The sequence below is a fragment of the Salvia hispanica genome, chromosome 3 (genome assembly GCF_029641045.1).
Source record: "Salvia hispanica isolate PSC_SH4W2 chromosome 3, Shi_PSC_v1, whole genome shotgun sequence".
Taxonomy (NCBI): domain Eukaryota; kingdom Viridiplantae; phylum Streptophyta; class Magnoliopsida; order Lamiales; family Lamiaceae; genus Salvia; species Salvia hispanica.
In genome coordinates this window covers 32,300,271-32,315,044 of record NC_142694.1, presented here as the reverse complement: position 1 = coordinate 32,315,044, position 14,774 = coordinate 32,300,271, and the positions used below count along the sequence as shown (strand labels likewise).

The 14,774-nt window shown below is 38.0% G+C and overlaps 2 protein-coding genes across 2 annotated transcripts; both read right to left on the bottom strand.

Annotated features, from left to right (window-relative positions):
• Positions 1 to 1,974: 1,974 nt before the first annotated feature.
• LOC125217037 (translocase of chloroplast 120, chloroplastic-like) lies at positions 1,975 to 7,489 on the bottom strand. Its single transcript, XM_089068684.1, has 3 exons — positions 7,316 to 7,489; positions 2,907 to 6,949; positions 1,975 to 2,209 (listed from the first exon to the last, which is right to left on the bottom strand). Exon 2 carries the CDS (start codon positions 6,925 to 6,927, stop codon positions 2,977 to 2,979), a length of 3,951 nt encoding a protein of 1,316 aa, XP_088924810.1. The 5' UTR covers positions 6,928 to 6,949; positions 7,316 to 7,489; the 3' UTR covers positions 1,975 to 2,209; positions 2,907 to 2,976.
• Positions 7,490 to 11,167: 3,678 nt separating this feature from the next.
• LOC125213159 (protein NUCLEAR FUSION DEFECTIVE 4-like) lies at positions 11,168 to 14,771 on the bottom strand. The gene is made up of 3 exons (XM_048113540.2): positions 14,036 to 14,771; positions 13,138 to 13,946; positions 11,168 to 11,814 (listed from the first exon to the last, which is right to left on the bottom strand). Exons 1-3 carry the CDS (start codon positions 14,363 to 14,365, stop codon positions 11,340 to 11,342), a joined length of 1,614 nt encoding a protein of 537 aa, XP_047969497.1. The 5' UTR covers positions 14,366 to 14,771; the 3' UTR covers positions 11,168 to 11,339.
• Positions 14,772 to 14,774: the final 3 nt, after the last annotated feature.

The following is a 14,774-nucleotide window of genomic DNA, read 5'->3' as shown; positions in this document are numbered from 1 at the left end:
ATAGTTATTTTATTGAAAACATTGACATTTAAAATAATATTTCATTATATATCATCAAACTAATTTGTTACTCTAAGCTTAACTTTAAGTTGATTTTTATGATTGATATTTTATTGATGTAATTTTAATTTAGCTCAAACTGAAATTTTTAACGTCATATGAACATTCAATCTTTAGATATAAATTTGCATAGTTTCTTGCCATTCATGATAAAATTGAAACATGAGTAATATTTTGAAAAAAATTCAAGCATGTGATATTAGCTATTTAATCCTTCAAGATTTTTTTTTATTAACAATAGTACTTGAAATAAGACAACGTAAACTTATAAATTAATACTGCAAAATTAGGATATTTTCATAATAAATAAAATTGATCCATAAATCAATGTAAATAAAATAAATTACGGGAAATAAAAACACGAAAAAATACCAGAGAATGAGTTTTATAAATAGGTTCATATTTATATTAATTAATGTTCATATTAATGCAGATAATGATAAATATGTATATTATAAAAAAATAGAAAGTGTAAATAATAACAAAATTTTAATTACGTATGAAGTACAAAAATTTATTAGAAAATTACATAAGAAGTTGCTGACAGAAATGTGGCAGAAATCACATGTTAGCAATATAATGGAGTGACAAAAATGCCCTTTTAGGGCCCGAGGGTATTTTGATCCGAAAAAACATGCCCTTTTAGACTCCTCCGGTGCTATTTTTTTTTGTTAGAGGTCATTGGTGTTACAAGTGCAAAAGTTAAAGACCTTTCATGCTGTTTACTCTTTACTAGTGCAAAAGTAAAGACCTTTCATGCTGTTTACTCTTATTTCATCCATGGACTATAGAAAATCTTACACTTTCTAGTATGGTTAGATATTCAATTGATTTGGTTATAGATTATAATCCAACTGAATTAGTCGGGATCGGCCATTGCCTCTCAGTCAATTCACTTAATAAAAAGTCTGATGGCATATATATGAAATTGAATTGATAAGAGTTGGTTAATGACATAATTGATTGATTATCACTAGTGGTTTAAGAAAATGAAAAAGATTATCATTAGTCGCTTAAGCAAGTTAACTGAAGTAACACTAATTAGTCGTCCTACAAATTGCTGCCCCGGTTAACCTCATTCGATTTCGGTTATATATAAGTTTGAATTAGTATCTACTTCGCTCTATATTTATTAGGTGAATGTTCAATTTGTTATATCGGCGGATTATGAAAATCTCTCACTTTTTTGTAGGACTGATTATATAGCCAGTTCAACTAAAACCAATTAGCTAACTGATACTAATAGCAACTTTATTGGTAACTAAAATTGAACCAATTAAATAGTTGATTAATCAAATAAATAACTATATATAACGGATGGTTTAAGCTGATTAACTGAAAAATAATTAAATTTAAAAGACTAGTTGCACTACATGGTTATTATCCCAACCACTTTATATGAATAATCGAATACTCACTTGTTAATTCTCAAATTAAAATTAAAAGGTCAAACATAATTCTATCTTAGAAAATCATGAGATTCACCACCTTTGTAGCTGTCTTTCTTTCTAGGGAGGTGTAGTGCACATGCACGGAGAGGGTTGTGCAAGTTATTGAAAAATAGATAGGAAAAATGCATGAAAAAAAGTGTTAGTAATCATATGGTTCATACTATAAATAATGTGTAAAATTAAAATTGGTTGAAAATTTTTCATATTTAAACTTTATCTAATTTTAGGGACGGTCCAAAATGATAAAACTAATCTATTTTTTTAGACTGAGGGCGTAGTAATATATTTCCAACAAATGGATCTTGCTTTAACGTAAAAATTAACACCTTTTACGCCTTTTTTCGTTTGACACTAATTTTATTCACCATATCATACATATCCCATAGCTACTACACAAAATTATAAGTGAATTTGACACATTTATGTACTAAAAATTGGTTAAATAATTAGATGCAGCACCTGATTTATAAGAAGACAATATCAAACTCAACACACATAAAACATATCCTCATTTAGTCGAAACAGCTACAAAATTCTGAACTAGAACAAATCCCAAAACAATACACCATTAATGAAAAGCTAAGTTCTTCAAAGTAACCTAAGAATGTGGAGTCTTTCTGCTCAGATAAAGCACAGCTTCTTGAGCCAGGCCAAAGGCGACTTCCCGGTTCGATTCTGTATCGATTTCTTCTACCTACCTGCAGAGCAAGAAGGAAGTATCAACTATCACCAGCTTCAATTGAGAAACTAACAAAAAAAGAGAAGATCAGAAGAACAAAGAAATGCATGAGATGGGCATGATTGATTTTGCCACCACTAAATATCCGATTTTGTTGTTTCAGAATGACCGGTATTGCATGTCTGATGTCTCATTTCACTTTTACTATATGTGGTAATTAAGTCTAACGTTCCATTAACACATTTCACTCACATTTATCACAAAACTAATATAAAAGTGGGACCTTCATTTTACTAACTTGTTTCACCCACATTCCTTCACATTTCTTAAGACTCGTGCCAATACCAAATGGGACAAATTATGCCATAGAGATGAGATTCGATGCATTGCTGAAGATGTATGAGAAAGAATGAAACAAGTTGGATTCTAACAAGTTAGAGCACTTTGCAATGGATGAACATAGATTCACAGCTCCTTTGGTTAAGCAGAAAAATTTATTCTATTGATGCACGAAGCAACGATGAAACATCGAAAATTTGCTTCATTTTTTCTCAAATGAGGCAACACAGCAGGATCATGTCATACACAAAATCATAATAACACCCTCTTAATTTAGAAGCTAATATAAAGTAGTCTAATTTAATCAATTATCGCAATGCATGTCAAGAACCGAACAACCAGACCTGCATAGCTATGAAGAGCACGAGATGTTGTACCTATGTCGCCTGCTGATCTTGCAATGTGGAAGCCATGAGAGTTGCTATCTTCGTCTAACCGCTTTCATCCTTACGCGTACTGTGATTGTTGAGAATAGCCCAATATCTTTTTCGCCAATGGGACTAGGGCGACTAATACTATCTGCAGCTGCTCCGTACTGTTGACCTTGAAGCTAAACTGTCCTGAGCCCTTGTTATTGATATTGAAACGACAAAACAAATTTGAATGCCGGCCAATAGGGATCTGTGTCTGGGAATTGCACCCGATAGCAACATCTCCATGCCAATCCATGACCGAAAGTCCAAAGGTTGATAAAAATCGTCCCAATGGATGATCTTTGTCCCTCAGGGTTGCCTCCAAACTACCACCATAGGCGACCTCCCCTCGACCATAAATACCACCCCCAGACACAACAATCTGCCCGCGCTTCCCGATTATCAATTTATCTTCCAACTTCAGTCCACCAGTTACAACATCACCCAAAACCGTAGCGGAGATACCAGCAGTTGCCTTATTTATTCTGTGGTTGCTGAACCTCGTCTCACTTCGTAGAGTATAAGCATAGTCCTTCCCAAGAGATTGCATATCGAACCCTAGAGATGTAGCTTTTCCTTTTCCATGCTTCACTGAGCATGCAAATTCCATTTGAAGGTTCGCGTCCTTTTTATCCTTTGAAATGTGACCAGAGAAAGATATTGGGACCTTCTCCTTGACCACGAATAATCTCTCGACATTTATGCCATCGTATCCGATGTCGTGATCCCAACCATTGGGTTCTAGGACAGCCCTCACAAGCCAGGGGTTCGAGGAATCAAGAGAACGATACCTATGAGTCGGATTATCAGAATCAAATGAAGCGGGTAAGGCCAAGTCAGGCATAGGAACGGGTACAGATGCAGCAGCAGAGGTCTCTTCTTCGCCATTGTCGCCATAATCAGAAGGCATATTCTTAGCTTCTTCCTGCAATTTCTTCATCATCTTCCGCCGCTTCCTCTCTTCCTTGAGCTGCTGCTTCATGAAAAGTTTCTCTCGATATTCCAATTCATCATAGTATGCCTTTCTTTGCACCTTACTAAGCTTGTCCAGCTGAGCTTTAGACAACGGTTTGAATGGAGGCAATTCATCGTATTCCGAATTTTCTTCTTCGTCTGAGCATTCATCTAAACCATCATCTATATCGTCATCATCTCCATCACCAAATTGCTCGGATGGAAGTTTAACTTCAGGTCTTGATTGGAGAATAGATGAAAGAAGAAACGGTAATGGAGGCGATCTTGTTCGTGGGGCGAAAGGCCTCCCAGGAGGCGTATCTTGTAACTTCAGGAGCGTATTTGCTTCAGCAAGGATTTTTGAAGCGAATGACAGAAGCAACAAGTGTGGCTTCCAGACCTGACCATTAGGCAACACCCTCTGCCCGGCTCGGTTAGTCCTGCAAGCTGAGTGGTTCTCCACCAAAGAAACGGGATTCATTAGCCGCATATCTCCAGCAGCTTGACGTACAGCTTGCTGAACAACATGCGACCTCTGTGTCACAAACATATCATAACTTGTTGCAGTGCCGTTGGGCCCTTCAGGCGGAGCAGATGCAGCGTGAGTCAGTACGACAATGGCATTGAACCAGATAGACGGTCCAAATGTTTCAGTGATTGTCCGCAGCAATGGCATATCACCAAAATCTCTGCTTTGCATGTCCAATCTATCCAGATACAAAACAATATCAGGGGGTGTATTCTTGATAAACTTTTTGACCGAACGAAGGATTCTTTCATTTTCACGTTGGTCTGACCAAGAAGGCAGAAGTCCAGGTGTATCGATCACACGCACCCTGATTCCTTGCACAGTCCCGACAATATCCTGAACCTTCTTCGTGCCTAACTCAAAAGCATCGGTCCCAAAAAATACCTCGTCAAATATGGAATTAATAGTTGCGCTTTTGCCAACTCCTGATTTCCCAAGAACCATGATTGTGCATGTAAAATCCAGGGGTTCTTGTCCGGCTGCTTCAAGCTGCTCGGCCATTGCACTCGCACGATCAAAGCTAAACGTAGCACCACGTCCCCCACTTCTCCCATGGAGCTGTTCGGCCAAACCCAATCTATACAAGACCTGAGCCACAACAACATTATGTGGAGTCTGACCAAGTCTACGTGCAAGACGTAGAAATTTGACACGAATCATCTGGAGCTTTTCACGAGTCTCATCATACTCTTCAGTTTCCCCATTCGTGGGATCCTCAACAAGTTGGTTCTGCGTAGCAGAAGCAGCTCCATTTGCCCGGGGCTGCTGTACTACCCGAGAGCTGGGTTCTAATAGTGGTGCAGCACGGCCAAGGCCAGCAGGACGAGCAGGAGTTGCAGAGTTACTGTTTGTAGATGAAGTATCAGTTGCGGACCTATGGTTCTTATTTTGAGGAGTAGGTTCTGACAGATTATTATGCCCAACTCCAGAAGAATGGGTAGCTACAGATTTGGCCGAGAAGGATTTTTCTGCTGCAGGTTTAGGCTCCTGAGTTACAGGTTCCTGTACCTTAGAAGCATCTTCCAAGCTGGCTGGACGAGCAGGTGATAAGTTATCGATACTTGGTCTGACTTCCTGTTGTTTATTTCCAGACAAAGATGCTTCCTGCTGTTCATCTTTATTCCCCAACAAAGATACTTCAGGTTTTTCATCTTCCTTTCCGATCTGTTCAGGTCTTTCGTTAATTTTTGCAGACACTTCAGCACTATCATTGGTAAGATTTGGCTGAGAATGACTAGAACCTTGTGCTGATAACTCAGGTGAGCTGGATTGAGGGATAACTTCTGCTATCTCCTTGACGATGTTGGAATCATCGACAGCATACAAGTTAGTTTCAACTCCAACACTTTCTTTAGCATGATCAGAATCTGAAGTATCTGAAATCGAAGTAGAATTTCTGTCATTTTGATCCACATGCTGAGTTTCAATATTATCACCTTGCATAGATTCAACGTCTACCATCTTCGATACAATGGTCTCAACATCTTTGGGATTGGCAGAAGAAATACATAACTTTTCCTCCGCCTCGTCCCCAACCTGGTACTCTCGAGCATGCATATTACCCGGAACAGCCTTCTGTTCATTGTCACGAGCGTAAGTTTCAACGGACTCAGACTCTGGCCTAATACCAGCTTCACTTTCTGTTACCCCATTTTGATCTTTATTATCCACTGATATCTCACGAATATGAACTTCTGGTACATCAACAGGTTCACTCTTTACGCTTTCATGATCCAAACTGCCTACCAAATCCTCATGGCCTGAGGTACCATTTTCATGATTGAAGGAAATAGTACCATCTCCTAATTTACCGTCATCTGGAATTTCCGTTAACGTGGCAGGAGAATTCTCAACTTCAGACTTCTCAGGATGGCTCTCAGTTCTGATTACCTCAGTGGACTCTGAAGTTCCTGGGTCCTCGGGAATCAATTTTTCTGTATTGTCCGCATCAGCATCTTTCGTATCTCCAGAAATCAAAGCTTCAAGAAAGCTTTTTTTCTTATCTGACTGGCCATCATCAAGCTCTTGAATGGACTTCTCCAACTTCTCAGCTTCACCAGTAATGACAGACGATTCAACAATTTCTTTATAATCACCATCCTCTACATCATGGCCATTACCATTATTCTCAGAAAAAATCGGTCCATTCCTTTCACCAGTCACAACCTCCTCTCTAGCAGTTTCCTCACCATCATGATTTTCCTTACTCGTTAAAATATCAGGATTGACAGTGACACCACTCATAACCATAAATTTATCTGGATTTCCTTCCAAAGTCCCTATTAATTCAGAATTTTCCACATCAGTATTTAACTCATCTCCTGCACCACTGATCCGGGTTTTGGCCACAACATCCTCTTCCATTACTCCATCATGAGAGCAGTTCGATCCATCCAAACTCGAACGAACAATTTCCTTCACACTGTGCTCCAGACCATCGTAGTTTTCACCGTTCCTCTCCTCTAGCCTGGCATCCTCTGCAACGCCAATGCCATTTTCCATCACAGAAAAAACCCACAAAAGCCTGAATAAAAAGATTAACTATTTTAGCATTATTTCATCACACTGAGCTCATATGCAATCTGTAGCCCAACCAGTAAACCAAATTCACTCGGATTATCAAAAACCTAATCATCGGGAATGAAACAAAGTTCAAACATAGAAATCGCATCAAAACCCCCAATCCCAGCACTCTCTAAATCACAACCAATAAGAAGAAAAAAAATAGAAAAAAAGCACCTATTTGCAAATCAATTAATTCATTACTGCACGAAAAAATTAGCGATAAACATATATACATAATGAATCTTAACTAGGGTTTAGCACGATTTGATATCAATCAAAACATAATCTAGATTACAGAATAAATTAACCACATTCAACAACTCACCAGGCGTCTGGATGTGGAGGGAGGAGAGAGGGAGAGAGATTGACACAGAAAGAGCTAACGAGATAGAGAGAGTGAGAGAGAGAGAGCAATCGGATTTGGGATAAAGAAGAAGAAGAAAGGAGATTTTTCCTGTCGGAGTCGACAAGATTTTATAAAGTAGTGCGGAGACGTTGAAGAGTTAGGTGATAATTTGAGGATAAGAGAATATGACATTAACGGGTTGTACGGCTAAATGGGTCGGGTTGGGTTGGTTCGAGCCGGTATCAACGCGTTTCTACGATTCATGGGTAACTTAGTTGCACTACAAAGTTATGACCCCAATTAATGGGTTGTGCGGCTAAACAGGTCGGATCGGGTTGGTTCGGGTCAGTACCTGCGTTGTTTCTGTGATTCATGGTTAACTAGTTGCATTACAAAGTTACGATCCCAATTAATCTTATTTGATTCGGTATAAATAAGTTAAGTTTGATGCATACTTCAACATATATGAATATTCGATTATGTTCTATCAACTGAGTATAAAAATCTCATGTTTTTTAATAGACTTGATTATTCAACTAGTTCAGATACAATAATATAGAACCAACTAGTTAACCGATACTAATATCAACTCTAATTTGTAAAAATTGAGCTAATTAAATTATCAATTAATCAAATAAATAACTATTTAGGCCATCTCCAACCTTTTACACCAAACTCGAATTCATTTTTGAGTATGGATCACACCAAAAAGTACTTTTACTCCAATCATTTACTCCAAACTCAAACCCAAAAGAATATTCCATATTTATATACTTTTTACACCTTTTCAATTATACCTACATATTTATTTTAAATTACATATTAGTCCCACAATATTTTTAATTATGTAAATTAAATAAGTATACAAAATTTTCTTATTAATATATTTATATATTAAATGTACTTTATATATTCAAGATGAACCAGATGACTATGCAACTAGAGCATATTCTTCGTACTTCGACAATATTGGAGGATCCGGTTCTGATTTACCAAATTATTAGATTACGTTTTTCATTTTATTATAATAATTTGTTGTTCGTGTTTTATTTTATTTTAATGCATTGTGTTTAACTTGCTTTCTTAATAAAGACTTGCTCTATAGTTGTGCGACATCCATCCATAGCTCTTTAGTAAAAATGAATCTCAGCTAAACAACTTCTAAACTATTGACACATAATTGAAACTTTTAAACTATTAATACGGTAAGCAATAATAACAAGATTTTTTTAGCAATATTCATTCATATATTTATAAATTTATTAGTTATTATTTGCTAAAAAAACATATTTTATTATAATATGGTCAGCTTGCTGATTCTTTTTTAATTTTCTTATGGAAAAATATTTGCAAAATCAAATAGAGAGTGTGTGTGTGATCAGATTTTCTAGACACTAGTACGACACACGCCAACATATCTCTACTCAACATCCATAGCTCTACTCAATATTTGCAAGGAGTGTCGGCTGATTCAAACTATCAAGAACTACAATACACAAATTATGGCCGGCTGATTCATGAACCTCCAAATAATATAAAGGACTATTATGCAATATTTAAAACTTTTTTTGCAGTAGATACTCAATTTTGGTGTTCACTTCAAATTTGGTGTTGTTTGATTAAAAAACCCAAAAATGGGTATGGGTATGGAGTATGGTTGGAGCACATTTTTACACCAAAAATGGGATTTGGTGTATGGTTGGAGGTGGTCTTATAACTAATGTTTAAGCTGATTAACTGAAAAATAATTAAAATTAAAATGGCTAGTTGCACTACAGGGTTATTATCCCAAGTCCGAACCGACTTTATATGATTCGATTATTGGTTAAACGATAATCGACCAACCGAATATTCACTTGTTAGTTCTCAAATAAAATAAAATAATTTTAAAAAAAAATATTATTAATTGTACTTAGGAAATCATGAGATACACCTCCTTAGTAGCTGACTTTCTTTCTAGGGAAGCGTAGTGCACATGCATCGAAAGGGCTGTGCAATTTACTATAGTATAAAAGTTTAATTTCTAGGTTCGGATTATAATATATTTCCAATGATATGGATTAATGAAAATTTTATGATTGTTATCTGAGTTGAGCTGTAAATAATTTTTCAAACACAACTCATAATATTGTTAGACATCATTATGTGTAATCGATTATATTTCGAACACAACTCATAAACATTATATGTACAAAATTGAAATACCATATACTATTATTTTTTCTTTTTACTTGCCGTAACATGTAATGTACTTATGTATATGTCTCCTTGTGACAAGGGCAATCAATTAATTACTTGTCTGCCATGTTACACAGATTATGATGGATAAATTCATTATGAATAGCAACCACAAATACATTTTTGGGATTTTCCCTTTGTTGGAAATGGGTTAAACATAGAATCATATTTTGAATAGATAACGAAAACAAAATTAAAGTAGTAGTGTAGTATAGTAGTTGCTTCTATCATACATTGTGTGTAGACCAAAAGGCAAACATGTGGATAATTTCACTTTCTCACATCACTACATTTTCCACATTTGCCTTTTGTCACTCTCTCAGAATTTGGCTCTTTTTACATGGTTTCATACTATCATAGAGAATGGACGTGTCAGTGCATATTAAATTACTTTTATAAAAATATCTAAAACTATGTGGTTACTAATTTTTCCACATGAAATTCATCTCATTCAGATAATTCAAATTCTAGTTTCTATATCCTCATCGATTTAGAAAATACACGTGCAATAATTCACCATCAACTTTTGAAAAAATTAGATGGATATATTCGTACCATGTTAGTAATAAATAATACTTAGGTGGACTTAATGGGCTAAGCAATAAAGAATTTGGGCCTGGATAAATTGCATATACGCCAAGGTCCAGGAACAGATATTGGGCCTGTTTTAATCAAAATTCAATGTTTTATTTATCAGAAGATAATTCTTTAAGATTTAATAGTGCATTACATATGTTATCTGGATACTATTTGTAGTCATCGCTGTCATTTAGTCTACGTTATTTTGGTTTTTAGTACTCCCTTCGTCTCATAAACGTCATCACCCGATTTTAAGAGATATTATATTATTTTTGTGTTTAAATTAAAAGGAAAAAATATATTTTTATATACTCCGTGGGAGTTATGATAATAAATACTACCCCTGTTCACAAAATAGACTAGTTTTGTCATTTTGGCCGTCCACCAAAATTAGACCAATTTCTAAATATGAAAAGTTTTAAAATTTTAAATACGGAGTAGTACTAATAATATTGATCGGACCTCACAATCCACTAATATTACTTTTCTCTTATTTCTCTTCGCTCTTATTTTATCAATTGAACTTTAAAATCGGTGTTATACACAACTATGTCTATTTTAAGTGTACCGAGGTAGTATATAAAATCATTAATATATTTGATATTGAAGGCGATAGTGAGTGATATTGAAAGCAACGAAAAGAATGACTATCATTTATTTGCGAGGCCTTGGTTAGATCTTGGAAGATATTTTGTAATTTGTGTGTTTATAGAAAAGTAGTACTACTATTCTTTAAGAAAAATTGCCATATGTTGTTATCATGGTAAAACTTACTTACTAGTTTAATCAAATTATGATATATTTTGTAATTTCCAAAATTGGATGGAAAATATCATGAAGGTAGAATTTGACCACCTCACAGTGGAATTTTTTGTTGAAAAGCCAAAAAATCTTATATGAACGTCACCACGGATAAAGTATATGATGTCACATATTCATAAAGAAACCAGTTTCATTTGATTGAAAAATATCAAAATAGACGTAATAGAATGTAGATGACTGAATTTTTTCACGTGATACAAAACATGAATTTTTCTACATTACATGAAATTGAAAATCAAAACTTTTAGTAATATGTCACATTTTAGTGGAGTATATACCGATACCAAAAACAACATATCAAACACATAAATTTACAATTGAGACTAAAATTCCCAATTAGCCATCACTCTATATCTCTCTAGGCTTATTGAACAATAACATATGAATCTTTCTCACATTTCCTGCTAGCATAAATCTTGGCATACACTGATTTAGTTCTCATAGACAGCAGCACATCAAGGCCGAACCCCACGACACACGCGACCGCCATAACCACGAACACGAGCCGGTAGCAATGGGCGCCCACGCACGTGTTTCCGCCCCCGGCCGTGCTCGTCGCCTCGGCATCGTAGAGGAGGCCCGCGAGCAGGCCAGAGAAGAGGAACGAGCCCAGCGGGAGGTTGAGGATGAGGACGTTGTACATGAGGCCAAAGTACTTGAGGCCGAAGAGCTCCGACGCGGCCGGGACCGAGACGGCGAGGCGCACGCCGCTGCAGATGCCGACCAAGATAGAGCCCACGTAGAGCGATCCCGGCATGGCCACGGCCAGCACAACGTAGCCCATCGCCATTAGAATCTGTGAAGCCGCATTCCAAACCGGCCTGGGTGTTCCAGCCCTCCTACATTTGTAATATTTTCATCAGTTCTGATCAGTGGCGGATCCAGGATCTAGAAACGGAGGGGGCAGAATATATAGTATTAGCTTGATTTAGTGCGGACATTTATCGTTGTTCGGGGCAACGCCAGAGGCAAACGTGGGGGCGGATATGGTAATTTTACCTCCCGTAAGGGGAAAATAGCGGCACGGAGAGGGCGACCGCCCCCTCCTGTCCCCTAGATCCGCCACTGGTTCTGATTCATTACACTATAATGTATCATGATCAAATAAAATTGTACTCCCTTCCGTGATATAATGTCTCATTCTGTCGTCCGCCAAATAATCATTAGAATAACGTTCTATTATAAAACTAATATATATAACTCATTTTACTAACTTTATCTATAAAATCGGCAACGCGACATATATGACGACGGACAAAAAAATTACTACTCCATGATTTGAGATGGTGATTGAAATAACTTATCGTCTTATCCCACTTGCTGTGACTATTCGATGCATTCTTATCAGAAGGCGATAGCATAAGAAAGCTTCGGCCCCTTTAACACAGTGGACCACAAATTTATAGGTATAAAATCAAGGGGGAGGGCTTTTTAGGAAAGAAAAAGAAGATCAAGGTGGATCTTCATTGAAATATGTATCGTGAAATAGTGAAAATAATGTATATTCCTATTATATACTAGTATTTCAATAGATATAAAACTGCCACTAGGACCTAATTTTCCCTTATAGTCGGCTCGAAAAACACCTACCCCATAAGTACAACCTTCTTGCGAAAAAATACAATTATAACCCCTCATTAAACTATAGAACTCTTAACTATCTGCGCGTGTTCGTTTACTTTAGGCTGCAAACCATTTCTATCTAATGAATGCGCCACATCAAAAATTATATTAGTAATGTTATAGATCCGCCACTAATTGCCCACAAAAGATTTAGGGTTTAGGGTTAAAAATAAACTTAATGAAGCATAAAATTTATTCCTTCACGCGTTTAAAAACACAAAAGATGGAGGAAAAAGCCACGAAAACGCCAAATTCACAAAAGGTAAACCAAATATTATTGTAACTTGTAAGTATGTGCTAATATGCCTCATTATAAAGTAGATTCAACCTTTTCATTTAATTTAACAAAAATAATGGATATTGCGCATGGACCCATATATATGGTCAAATATTGAGTAGATCGTATTAAAAATATCAATGGCACGGTTCCTAAATCTAGTCCATAGTTATTTATAGCGTATATTCACGCGTTAAAATAAATATAGGGAAAAAAATACTAAAAATGAAACTTAAATAAATACTACTGTATTCAAACATACTTGATGAAGTATTCGGAAGCCGACCCGGATAGGATCCGACCGAAAAATCCCCATATGCTTGTGAGCGAAACGAATATGGATGCTTCCGCGTACCCGAGAGCCCGACCCATTTGCCCGAGATTATTTACAACCGAGAGACCCGGTCCCACCCCGCACAAAAACGACCCGAACAAGATCCAGAAATCCGCGGTTTTCATCGCCTCGCTAATCGTGTGCTCTTCCCCCACCACCGGCCGCCTCTTCTCCGCCGCCGCAACAACCGCTTCCACCTCCGGCGCCTCCACGAGAAGTGGCTCCGTCGCGCTCTGCTCCACGTCGGCGGATTCGCGATTAGAAGAGACGATATTCTTCGTGAGGAGGTAAATCGGGATGAGGAGAGGCAACGCTAGGAGGATCAGGAGAATCGCGGCGAAGAATTGCGAGAAGAGGCGGCCGTGGGCGCCGGTGATGTCGAATGCGAGGAGGTAGATCGCGATTACGACGGCGATTGCGTTGATTACGCCGAAGAATTTCGTCTCCTCGCCTTCCTCTGATGCCGTCTGCGACGGCGGGATCTCGCGGAGGAAGAGCATGGCGGAGAGGCAGACGATGAGGGGGACGACGGTGAGCATCAACAGAAACTTCGCCGGATCGTTGGCGAAGAGCGCGGAGCAGATGTCGGTGAAGATGGCGGTGCTCAGGCCGACGTAGCCTTTTAAGATTCCCGAAACAGGGCCGCGATTCTTCCGGAAATTGCGAAAGCATGTCACCAAAACCGCGGTGTTCATCCACGTCGTGCTGTTTCCGCCCATACAGATGAAGATACACATCTGCAGGGGAATCAATTCGCGTTTAAAAATTGGGGATTTCGGTCGAATCGTGGAAATTAGGGTTTAACACGTAATGAGTAAGGAATTACCGCCCAATAAGGTAGAGGCTGGATTCGGCCGCTGACGACGAGCCATTGCACGCCACAGCCGACGAATCCTTCGACGGAGCCGATGAGGAGGATGACGGCCGTGGGGAGGCGGTCGGAGGCGAGGCCGGCGATGATGCCGAAGGCTTTGCCGGCGTCTTTGGCGAATGAGAGGGTGTTGAGCTGGAGCTGAGTGAGTCCCATGAGTGTTTTGAGGGCGTCGGAATAGTTGGAGAAGGTGTAATTGTTGCCGGCAATTGCTTGCACCCACACGGCGGTGACGAGGCCGAGCCATTTTCCGGCGGGGGACGCCGGCGACAGCTTTACACCCATTCAGAAATGCGTAAATTGAGTACTAGTAGCTTTACTGTTCAGTGTTTGCTAAATGTCATAATTGGGGAGAAAACATGGAAATTATGGTGGTTCGGTGTTCCATACAGAATTCTGCATGGCCCTCCATACTTACGCCGGCCCGCACCGTTGCCTTTTACTTTTACATGTTATAATTATTTCTCCCAACTTGATATGGAATATTCTTTACGCTCTGCGAATAAGAGACCCGGTTCACTTTTACCATAAATGGTAATATGGTCCGACCTTCCACTTACTCATTCCACTCACATTTTATTTAAAACTAATACTCCTTCTGTTCACGGTTAGGAATCCCGGTCACTTTTTTGCATCCATTTTATAAAAATGATAAAAAATAGTTAAAGTGGAGAAATGGTAAAGTAAAATAGAG

What these genes read in the sequence shown, in the direction of transcription:
- LOC125217037 (XM_089068684.1), bottom strand. Translation starts at nt 6,927, where the DNA reads ATGGAAAATGGCATTGGCGTTGCAGAGGATGCCAGGCTAGAGGAGAGG.
- LOC125213159 (XM_048113540.2), bottom strand. Translation starts at nt 14,365, where the DNA reads ATGGGTGTAAAGCTGTCGCCGGCGTCCCCCGCCGGAAAATGGCTCGGC. An exon ending in AGCCTCTACCTTATTGGGCG is followed by an intron (nt 13,947 to 14,035) that starts GTAATTCCTTAC and finishes ATTCCCCTGCAG; the next exon opens with ATGTGTATCTTCATCTGTAT. An exon ending in GCTTCCGAATACTTCATCAA is followed by an intron (nt 11,815 to 13,137) that starts GTATGTTTGAAT and finishes TTACAAATGTAG; the next exon opens with GAGGGCTGGAACACCCAGGC.